The sequence below is a fragment of the Haliotis rubra genome, unplaced genomic scaffold (assembly GCF_003918875.1).
Source record: "Haliotis rubra isolate DU_JTF1 unplaced genomic scaffold, ASM391887v1 Scf92, whole genome shotgun sequence".
In the NCBI taxonomy this organism is placed as follows: Eukaryota; Metazoa; Mollusca; class Gastropoda; order Lepetellida; family Haliotidae; genus Haliotis; species Haliotis rubra.
Window position 1 is genome coordinate 1,763,029 of NW_025767657.1, and position 11,593 is coordinate 1,774,621.

The following is an 11,593-nucleotide window of genomic DNA, read 5'->3' on the forward strand; positions in this document are numbered from 1 at the left end:
ATAATGCTAAAAGCGGCGTAAAACCAAACTCAGTCAGTCAGTTTTAAAAGGAAGGACTGTTAAAGAAAACATGATTTGGTTGTGTGTCCACTTTTTATGAATGCCCTCTGATTTGTTACACACGGGCCCAAATGTCCCAATCATCCATTCCAAGATCCATCACATCAGTATGACAAAACTCCAGTAGCAACTCCAACAACTGTCCATAAATGGAACACTGGTACACAACTGTCCGTCCATAGTAAAGAATTATATTGATACTGACTTACATCTAATTTCCGTCCAATTTATGAATCAAGTAAGCATAACAAAGCCTTGATAGACTTTTCCTCCAGTGCTGTGAACAGTGTTATCAACTGTCCAAAGCAATACTTTAGAAAGTAAGAAGCTCTTCGTACAAGAACATTGGTGTAAACTAAGCTTCTTCACGGTTTATCTTTCAGCAAGGTTTTGCTAATATATTGACTGTTAGTTAAGGAATGCTGGATAAAATAATAATTACTGATAGCATTATTTCTGATGCATTGATGCTAAAGTGTACTTGGTGTAGTATGATACAATCTGATACACTCCTGTACCATGCTATGCTACTATAAACAAGTTAGGGACATGACATGACAGCTTATTTATAATAATGTGACAGAATTGGATGGCCCCTAACTTCTTTTGAGCAGTGTAGATTGTACTTTTGTATCTATGTAAGTAAGCCACATTGTATCACAACCTTTGTATTGGGATAAAAGTAGCACCAGTGCATGTTACCTCCATCTATTGTATATAGTTTGTACATATGTAAAGTATGTACATCTTTTCAAGTTGTTGAAAATGTTATCTCAGTTGTAATTATGTCATATTTATTTTACAACTTTATTACAATAAAACATATATTTCTATGAGGAATTGTCCTGTTTTTAATGGAAAGAATGAATCAGTGCTGTTCATTTGTAACGGCATCGTCTAAGGCTGCAATTGCATTTTCTACATGTCAGAAAGCATATGGTTGTGGGTTCAAATCGCAGTTTGACTTAGTTATGATACAGTGTCCGAAATTTACGCTGGTTATAAGGTCCCTGGCTAGCAAAAAAATCATCAGGACCACTAAATGATAAGTTTGTAGTGGTCCTGGTGGCCAGTGAATTTTGTATTGATAGTTAAGTAAATCTACGCTACGGATGTTATTTTGGACTAGTTAAGTACAGACAGGACCACTAATTATTGTCCACTCACTGGTCCTGTGGTCTCGTGGGAAATTTTGAAAGGTTTCTTTCCCTGAATGTTTCGAGGCTTTTCAGCTCAGCATTAAACATAATTGAATCCCACAAATATTAGTATTATATTAACTAATAACACCATTGATGTCACCAAATAATTTATTGTATTCTCCAAACAAGGCTTATTTGCAAAGTAAATGGAAGCAGGTACATTTTTTATGGAACATGACAAAGCTTTATACTGTCCTGGCTTGCCAACCTCACTGCGATTTCAAACCATTGTCCAAGATTATCATTTCATGACATTGAACCAAGAATGGCTACACAGAGTATATGACTGTCGTGCATGACAGTTCTGCAAGACTTGCAACGGGGCAGTTTGCCTGGGGTGTAGGGAGTGATCTCGGACTGGAACGCAACTATTAATGTGAAACATACTCTCATTGTATCAAGGTGGGAGTGATGAAGACAGTTATCACCAAGATTCTTCACTGATAAAATAAATCAGGAGACCAGACAAAAATCCTCCTTTGAGTACAATATCAAAGATTGGATTGGCAAAACACCATGCCATGATGTGGATGTCTTTTAAATGGCATCTGTTCATACTCTTGCATGTACACATTATTCACCCTTTGAATCACGGTAGCACTGAGCCAGTCAGGCTTCTGGAAGATTCACAGGTTCTGTTCAAAGTTCCTTTGTGTTGCTTCTACCAACATTGGAGAAACGTTGCGCTTGTACCCAGCAGCAATCTCCACAGTTTTTGTCACCTTGGTGGCCAAGGACAGAAGCTCCTCAGGTTTCTGCAAACATATTTAATTTCATTCCTTTACGCAGAGCCTGTAATGCTTTTGGCAGGTGATCAAGTGCGACTCCTGGTTGTACTTTACGTGCTATCTCAAAATTAAATCTATGAATGTGATTACACTTTCTCAATAAAGTACATACCCAAGTACCTTTTTGGGGTCGAACTCAGGATTCGAACCCACACTCCCAGAGTGAGGCATCTTATTCCCAGCACACAAATTAACCACTTTCTAATGGTATAATGTATTTATTTGCTACTGGCTGCGGTCGCCATGGCACTTTGCACTTGTCAGAAATATTATCAGAACGTTTTAGACATTTTTTGAAAACTGGTGGCCATCTTGGATTTTGGACGTAATCATATTTGCTACATAACATAAACAGTATCTTAATTAACACACTGAGACACAAATACGTTAAAAATCATGAAGAAATTGTTTTTAGGAGCTGAAACAAAAATAGCATAATATAAATGGTGGCCAACTTGGAATTTTGAGTGGCTAACAAATTTTTTCAGTAAGTGTACCAAATTGAACATGTATGCAAATTTTGTTGCTTGTATCACAAAGAGAACAATTTTTCTATTGTCTGCCCTACTATTTTGGCTTTGGCACTTTGCACTTTTCAGAGGGATGGATACACGGTATTTAGACTACCAGTTGTCTGACGTCCATTTTTTGTGGAAGCTGCAGTGGTAGAGTGATTACCGGTACATTGCTGACATGTGTTCTGGCAAATAGATATGGGTTCAGTTGGGACTTGGCTGCAAAAAGAACTAGAATCTGTACTTTGCTGAGAAAGTGCAATCCCAAACATAACACGTACATTTGACCACTTCAAGAAGGCAAAGTGCATCCACAGATTTGACACTAAGCAACTTGGCCTAGTCAGATCTAAAATGTGAAATATTTGTTGGACTTTAAGAAAAGAGAGTTGTCTCTTTTACTATCATTTGGTCACAATATGGGTGAAATATTACTAATGTGACTACATGTTCACTCACTTACTTTTACTATCATTAGCAAAAAATGACAATCACAAACACTATGACTAGGAAAGATGGGCAATACAATGAATGTATGTATTGTAAGAGCACCCCGAGTAGTACTTACCTTACAACTATTGTAGACAAGTATACTGTACAGTCAGCTCTCGCTAATCCGACACTCATTAATCCGACAATCACGTTAATCCGACAAAAAAATAGGGAACCATTTAAAACAGTGATAATTACTCTCGTTAATCGGACATTCTCACATTCCGACTCCGACACACCAATCTAGCAACTGATTATTGTAAATACATTGTAAAAACATTCGTTAATCCGACAATCAACACAGCTGGTCGGATAATCAGACCGTATACAAACAATCACACGTGAGTAGTAATTACCATGTGCCTTACTGGCTGCTTGACACCGGCGTCAGTGAACATCACACTTGTTAATTAGGAACACAGGATAATTAATTGATACGATTTAATCAAGAAATAACAGTAGAGCGAGCTGTATAAAATGTTTACAACCGACATGAGTTTTCATCACAAGATGTTTGTCACGAGTACACCACCTGCTAGACGACCTCTTGTATAAGTTACGCCATTGATCAAGAAAGAAATCTCCTTTTGAAGAAAGACAAACCCCAGACAACACAACAAGTCATCACTTTTGCTGAGCAGAAGTTTGATGTGAATATTGGATGATCAACCGTATCTGACATCCTGAAGCAGTCTGCTTAGTGGTTGAGTGTCTCTACGACTGATTCCAATGCTTCAAGCTATCCGACATTTTCGTTAATCCGACATATTTCTCTGCAACCACAAGTGTCGGATTAACGAGAGTTGACTGTATATCAACTCTACTGTAGTCACCACCTGTGTTTAATGGAACCATTTGTTTGATAGAACTATTTGATTTGACAGAACTTACTTCTACTTCTCCAAATATGATTGGCAAGTCATATGATTCAGCCAACTTCAAAACAGTCTCCATCTCGATGACTTGCTTGTTGGGGAACTCAACTGTGGAAACAAGTCACCATGGTGACAGTTCCTGTACATTTCAATAAATGCAGGCAAGGTTTAACATACATATATAAGTATGTCTATTCACAAATCTTCACTAGCCTGAAAGATTTTTACATCACAGAGGGATGAAAGTGAACAATGTTTTCAATGAAGAGCTATGTCAACAGCACATTTGACATTCTAAATGATAACATGTAAATCTCATGCTGCACATTCAGATCTAATTAGGAGATCGGTTCCAAATGAATTCCCGTGCTTCAAATACTCAATAACACCCGGAAATTGGCCAACACATGATGTTTATCGACATTGTAAACACAAAAGTAAACCAAAAGGTCTACACACGTTTTTGTGTCTGCACTCATTGACATAGAGTATGGGTACAGCAGTGCAATGTCATCAGCCGGCCGTTTTCGGCTGTCTCCCATGGTACCATCTGGAACTGCTCATTTGTGACGTCATTCGGACTTTACGGCCCAATATGATTTGAATGACGTCATCTCAGCTGACGACGTAACAATACAATGGTGTGAGCGATGTTTGTATGTATTAATACGCAGCGAATTTCCGGGAATCGAATACCATTTGATCATGTTTTTCAACCAATCAGATTAAAGAACACAGTGACTTTTGGTTTACAATCACCAGTAACACCACTGCTTTGGTTTCTGAGATGTTTCTGACTTATGATGTTTGTCAAGTGGATAAATGGATAACAAAAACGAAACTCTCACCTCCAGTTACTATCAGGGAGGAGCGTCCAACAAAGTACCTCACATCTACAGCTGACAAAGCTTCCTCGACAATCTTCATGCTGCATGCAGACATAACCAACATCAATCAGGGTTTCAATGGGGTAGAGAAGATCCGGGTTAGACTGACTGACTGACTGAGTTTAGTTTTACGCCACTTTTAGCAATATTCCAGCAATATCACGGCGGGGGACACCAGAAATGGGCTTAACACATTGTGCCCATGTGGGGAATCGAACCCGGGTCTTCGGCGTCCGGGTTAGAACTGGTCTTCAGTAGTGATTAATTGAAATAATCGAAGATGGGTTGCAATGACTAAATGACCAAGCAATCGTTTAACAATATTTCACAAGGTTGGTTTTGTCTGTTTCATAAGCACAACCAGCTTGTTCCAAGTCAGGATTGTTTAAAGATATAAAATTTGCAAATGCATTTTGTGCAATTTGCAAAAAACGTGAAAGAACGTGTTTTTTCATTATTTTTTGTGCATTAACAAACATAATCAGGAAAATTTGATAAATGACGCTCACCAATTATTTTCCATGATTGACCGGTTGTGATGAACAAATCATCAATTATGACATTTTAACCAATTCCCAACACGAGTCTTCAGTAACCCTTGCTTGTCGGAAATGGCGACTAATGTGATCGGGTGGTCAGTTTTGCTGACTTGGTTGACACATGACATTGTATCCCAATTACGTAGATCGGTGCTCATGATGTTGATCACTGGATTACCTGGTCCAGACTTGATTATTTACAGATCATTGCCATATAGCTGGAATATTGCTGAGTAGCGTTAAACAACCAGCCAGTGAGTGAGTTTAGTTTTGTGCCGCTTTTATTCCAGCAATATCATAGTGGGGACACCAAAATGGGCGTCACACATTGTACACAAGTTGGAAATCGAACCCAGATCTTCAGCGTGATGAGCGAACACTTTAACCACTAGGCTACCCCACCGCCCCTAAACAACCAGCCAACCAACTCTATGGGGGAGACTGTCCAAAGTGACACAACTAAATATACTGAAGTACAGTCAAATCCCGATGAGTCGAATGCCGGTGTCTCGAATATTATGCATAACTCGAAGTACCTGTCGGTCCCAACCATTCCCTGTTATAGTTGTCATCATTTGAATACCGGTTACACGAATTCATCTCATAAATACACATGATGACTCGATAAAGAAATTTGGTCCCATGAGATTCAAACAACGGCAATTTTGTATGCATAAGCCGAAGTCAGTCAATGAGAAGTTGATTGGTGTAGCAAACTGATCAAATTAACAAACCAGCGCGGCTCACACCTTTCCACCATTGACGGGTGAGTTCAAAAGGCAGATTAGTGATTTTACGGAAATCACTGTCTGTGCTAATCAGACTGGAACTGATAAGGTGTCCCTATTAGTGATATGGAAATCATTAGATAAACAAATGCTTAGGCGGAGGAATTAGGACTGGATCATCTTTTTTTCTACCCTTATAGACATACCTATGTGTCGAATACATCGATAAGTCGAATTTATTACTTGGTCCCCAGAGATTCGACTCATCGGGATTCGACTGTATATGGTTACCTGTCGTCCAATGTCAAATTAATGACATAGCAGATGTAGTCGATGCAGGGTCGATCTTCTTCTTTCTCTGCAGGCAGTGGGAGGGAGGTAGCTGTCCGTCTGCAAACCAGAGTGAGTGAGTGAGTTTGGTTTTCGCCGCTTGTAGCAATATTCCAGCAATATTGTGTGAGGGGACACCAGAAATGGGCTTCACACATTGTACCCATGTGGGGAATCGAACCCTGGCCTTTGGCGTGACGAGCGAACGCTTTAACCACTAGGCTATCCCAACCCCCCTCTACAAACCCGAATTAATACATATTTTAGTCTGTAACTGGAGCCAGTGAGTTAGGATGGCTTTACGCCACTTTTAACAATAGTTCAGCAATATCACGCCTGGGGACACCAGAAACTGGCTTCATGCATCGTAACCATGTTGGAACTCGAACCTTGGTCCTCAGCGTGACGAATGAATGCTTCAACCACTAGACTACCTCACCACCCTTGTAACTGGAATGAGGGAGTTAGGTCTAAAGCCGCTTCATATGGGAGGAAAAAATCATTTATAACTCTCATAACATCAATAAACATGATACAATTGCAAAATGTAAACGATACATAAACATATTTATGCTGATACTTTAAAAACTAAATATCGATACTGTTTTGAATGTATTGATAATAGTATCGTCTTAGAAACAGTATCGATGTATCATGGCATCACTTGAGGAAAGCCTGAAGTAATGTAGGTCTCAGACGTTCTCGACTTTGGGGAAACCCATGAACATAGGTATGGTGCTGACAGGTCCAGAAACAGAATCAGGGCCAACATGGTTCAAACCAACAATAATAGGGTTCTGGGATGCCCAAGGGAGGCAACTCTTCAAACTGAATTGCAGCATCTAAGCCAAATAGGCCACACATGCCTACACAAACAAACATGCCTTGTGTGTAAAGTGAACTTACAGATGCAGTTGGACAGTGTTAGGTATGCAGTTAGTGTAAACAGTAAGGTTGTAACGATTCACTCGCATATTCACTGAATCGAACCGTAGCCCTTCATGAATTCAATTCGTTATTCACCAGAATATTCGTGGTCACCAGAACCGAATATTAACGAATATTTACAAATTTTTTAAGGGAGCATGTTTTACTTGAACCCTTATGTCCTTTCCAAAGTGAGATATGCAAGAATGGAACATGTACTAGCATTGCAGAAGTGCAAGTCATGTTAGTTTGCCAAGGCCACACATGGTACTGTCGACTATAACTATTACATACCAAATTTGAGTGTCATGAGATCACTGGTTATTGCTGTGACAAATCAAAACTGTCAACATGGACGTTCCATAAAGTGCATCAATCACTGAACTACAATATTGTATTCGTGAATAATTATTCGTATTCGTTACCCAAAATTCATGATACGTATCATATTCGCCACATAGTGTATTCATTGCAGTCCTAGTAAACAGTAAGTAAGGCAGGTACATCGACTTACACAAACAGTGAGAATGGTGTCTTGAGATTCAGCATGGCCAGCCCCAGATCGTGTTTCCCTGTCCCTTCATCCCCAACAAGCTGAAAACAGAATGTAAAAAAACATGGTATTTTGGAATTGACTGTTCAGACACCATTGTTTGATTTAGTCTCTACTCCAGCCTTGAGATGCTAAATAAGCAACGAACGCTCAGAAAATGACCACAGTTGGAAATGGAAGATGACCCAGGAGGTGAAATGGGGTTTAACATTATAGTCAAGAAAAAGTGTGTGTGAGTGTGCGTGATTGCGTGCACCTTTTCTCTCTCTCTCTGGCTGTTAATCTTATTGTCTGTCTGCTTGTACTAATCCAGACTTAGCTGTCGTATAGTACCAGCCCACTGAATATTACCTTATACCAGGGAGTGTTCTGAAGACTTTTTGTTGTTTTTGCTAATCGTGCTCGTCCAAACGCACACAAAGCATACTGTCACCTGAATACACCCGGAGATGGGTATGCCTGCACGTTACATACAAAGTAGTTTTGGGTATATAAGATGGTGGTAAATGATACACTGGGCCCTTTGGTTTGGGGGCATTAGACACCAGACTGATGTGTTGTTAGGTATTAGACTTGTGGATTCATTTAGATATTACATTAAAGTTCATTTTATTCACTTTAAGGGAATCACATTTAGTTGATTGTCATCCATAGTTTTTTTCACAGGTAATAGTTGTCACATTTACTTCCTTGTTTAGACCAAAGGTAAGTTCAAATTTAGTTTAGGGTTTCAGTTACATTTATTAGACGGCTCTGCACGTTTATTTCAACTGTGCAACAGGGAGGGTAACAAGAAGTACAATCTTTCAACCTCTTCTGGTGTGATGAGGGACGGAACTATCAATCTCCCACTATCCAGGCAGACTTGTATGAGTGGGTGGGTATGGTTTTACGTTGCTTTTAGCAATATTCCATTAATATTGTGGCAGGGGACACTGGAAATGGGCTTCACACTATGTGGGGAATCAAACCCGGGTCTTTGGTGTCACATGCGAATGCTTTAATCATGAGGCCAATATAGGATTTGTTTGCTTTTTTGGTTAATCTATGGAAGGATATCAGTCACGAACTGAATAAAATCACATGAGAGAAAGAAATTGTAGGAATGGAGAAATCATGAGGGTACAGGTAAATGGTCCCCACAACAATGTTCTAGTTCTAGTTTAGATTCTATGCATAAAAATGTAGGTACCTGGGAGAAGCCCTTGCAAAAGAAGTGGCTTCCCTGTCCAATTTCCTGCAGTTATCGAAAAATAACACTCAATTTTGATTCTACATTTTTTTGTAAACTAACTGTAACACTAACCATAGGGATTGTATAGAATGTATTTTATTGTCAACCTTTTGCAAAGTATGTGTTACCCTATTTTACGAAAAAGCATCTGTGTCCAAAGGTTTTCAGTTTGGCTGTGGGAATTGTGAGCAGTGAGCTGTTAGCTGATTTGAGGCATCGGGTGGAACATACTCTTTCCCCAAGTTGGTCAGGTAGGATGGAGCTGAGCCTTTGATACAGCGGTATGTGATGCACAAGATCTTGATCGGCAGCCAGTGGAGCTTTGCAAGGACTGGTGTGATGTGTGACCTCTTCCTGCTTCTGGTGATGGTCCATGCAGCTGCATTCTGAACGCGCTGTAATTTGGTGACAAGATCCTGACGCACATTACCCGGTCGACTGTTGCAGTAATCCAACCGTGAGAGGATCATGGATCTGTCCAAATGGTGTGATGCATCACATGTCAACAGGTGACGGATGTTGGCGATGTTCCTCACATGGAAATAGCATGTACGACACACGTTATTGACATGGTCCATGATGACCCCAAGATTTTTTACTGTTGTACTGAAAGGTAGCACGGAGTTACCAATTGTGATCGAGTCCACTTTAACCTTGGCCCTATTCATTGCTGAACCAGTCAGCAAGATGTCAGTTTTGTTGTCATTTTTCTTGGATGGAGGGGGCCGGTAGATGCAGATACACCTGAGTGAAATACTTTTCACAGTCAATAAAATATTCATTAATTCAAAGGAGTCATGTGATGAAATAACTGTGAGTTAAAGTTTGAGTTGAGAATATGGCTTCTTGGTATGCTGATAAAGGATAACAATTGAGGATTGGTCATTTGGTAAATGACCACTGATCCTGATTATTGACACTGTCAATGACAGGTGGATTGGTCCTGCCGATTATAGGGAAAAAGTCCTCGGAATTAACCAAGAACAATATTTTTAACTGAGCAGATCTCATCCAGGATTTAGCTTGAGTACTGTTTGTGTAATAAAATGTGATTTTAGCTGATTGAATCAAAGAACCCGACAATTATAATGTGATTTTGGCTATATTAGGCTGAATAAACTTCAGTAAATGTCAGCAAATTCTTGCAAATGTATCAGTGCAGATGCAAATTTGTGTCAATTTACAATGTTGTATGTGAATATAGAGTAGTAAAAACCCGCAGATATAAGTTTTTCTTAACATTTGTTATAACAAATTAAAAGTAGGACTCTTTTTCCTAGGCAAATTTAGTACTTTTTTACTGGTACTTTTTTTACATGGACTTTTTTTTCCAAACACTGGTCCCGCCATGTTTCCACTGATGGCAACTAATATTAACTCATCACCGTAGTTTAACTGCAACCTGGCATATGAACTTGATTCTCCCCGCTGCCAGTTAAGTGCAGAATTCCTTTCGTACAATCGTAGTGCCGTTGTAAAGACACTGGGCACATTTCATAAACGTACTGAAGGCAATCGAAAACCGAACAATACACCATATTACTTGCCCATTCTGGTTTGGGAAACCAAATTAACATCTGATGATAACGTTAATGGTTCTCACCAACACTGTACACTCTTGACGATTTGGAAGCTTGCTGAAAGGACTCAAAACGGACGTCATTTTCATCGGTTTGACAGAACCATAACATCGAATTTTGATCACGAAAACAAATTTCCCGCATTTGTAAATGTGTGATAGAGTTATCTCCCTTGAACAAAGACGCGACTGGCCTACACTCCGTGACTTTGCATTTGGCCCTGTAAAACATGGAGTGGAGGTTTGGTGCGGAGTCTTAGGATGGAGTCTTCAGTATATGTGCATTTCATTGCCACTTCAGTAAATGCAATTTACTGTTTAGGCTACACCATTAATGGCTCTTCCCAGTTGTCATTTATACCTCTGGAATCACCGGTTTCAAAAGTCGGACAAAGTAAAACTGTCAAAGCACTACATCATTTCAGAGACCATATACTGCTTCTGGATCTGCTTTCGTGCCTGGTTCCTCTGTAAACTGTGCAGCCAGAAGTGTAGCTGCAAGCTCAAGGTTTATAAGCACCTACAACGCACATACATGATTTAATTTGTTGTTTTTGTAACCAGTTTTTGTGTATTTTGCTTAAATGATATATGTACTGGTGAGGTACATTCTGAAAATATACGTCACTTATAATTAGAATGTAGACTGTACATCATTCAAAGAGAGATATTAATGTTAAATATTAAAATATTATAAAACGTGCTTCTCCAATCACATTGTCACTGATGTTACTTGGAAGTCCTGACCTGACTATTCAACAGAATGAATGCATTTTCAAATGTGTGCAAACTTTTATTCTTCAATCAAAACGTTGTCAGTGATCACATAAGTTGTGTCCCTTCCTCTCTTCTCTCATTTACTTTCCTATCTCTTCTCTGTATTG

The 11,593-nt window shown here is 39.3% G+C and overlaps 1 protein-coding gene across 1 annotated transcript; it reads right to left on the bottom strand.

Annotated features, from left to right (window-relative positions):
• Window positions 1-1,356: 1,356 nt before the first annotated feature.
• Window positions 1,357-10,915, bottom strand: LOC124264302 (centromere protein M-like). The gene is made up of 6 exons (XM_046699045.1): window positions 10,734-10,915; window positions 7,858-7,937; window positions 6,378-6,476; window positions 4,781-4,860; window positions 3,949-4,040; window positions 1,357-2,017 (listed from the first exon to the last, which is right to left on the bottom strand). The coding sequence occupies exons 1-6, from the start codon at window positions 10,797-10,799 to the stop codon at window positions 1,889-1,891; spliced, it is 546 nt and encodes a 181-aa protein (XP_046555001.1). The 5' UTR covers window positions 10,800-10,915; the 3' UTR covers window positions 1,357-1,888.
• Window positions 10,916-11,593: the final 678 nt, after the last annotated feature.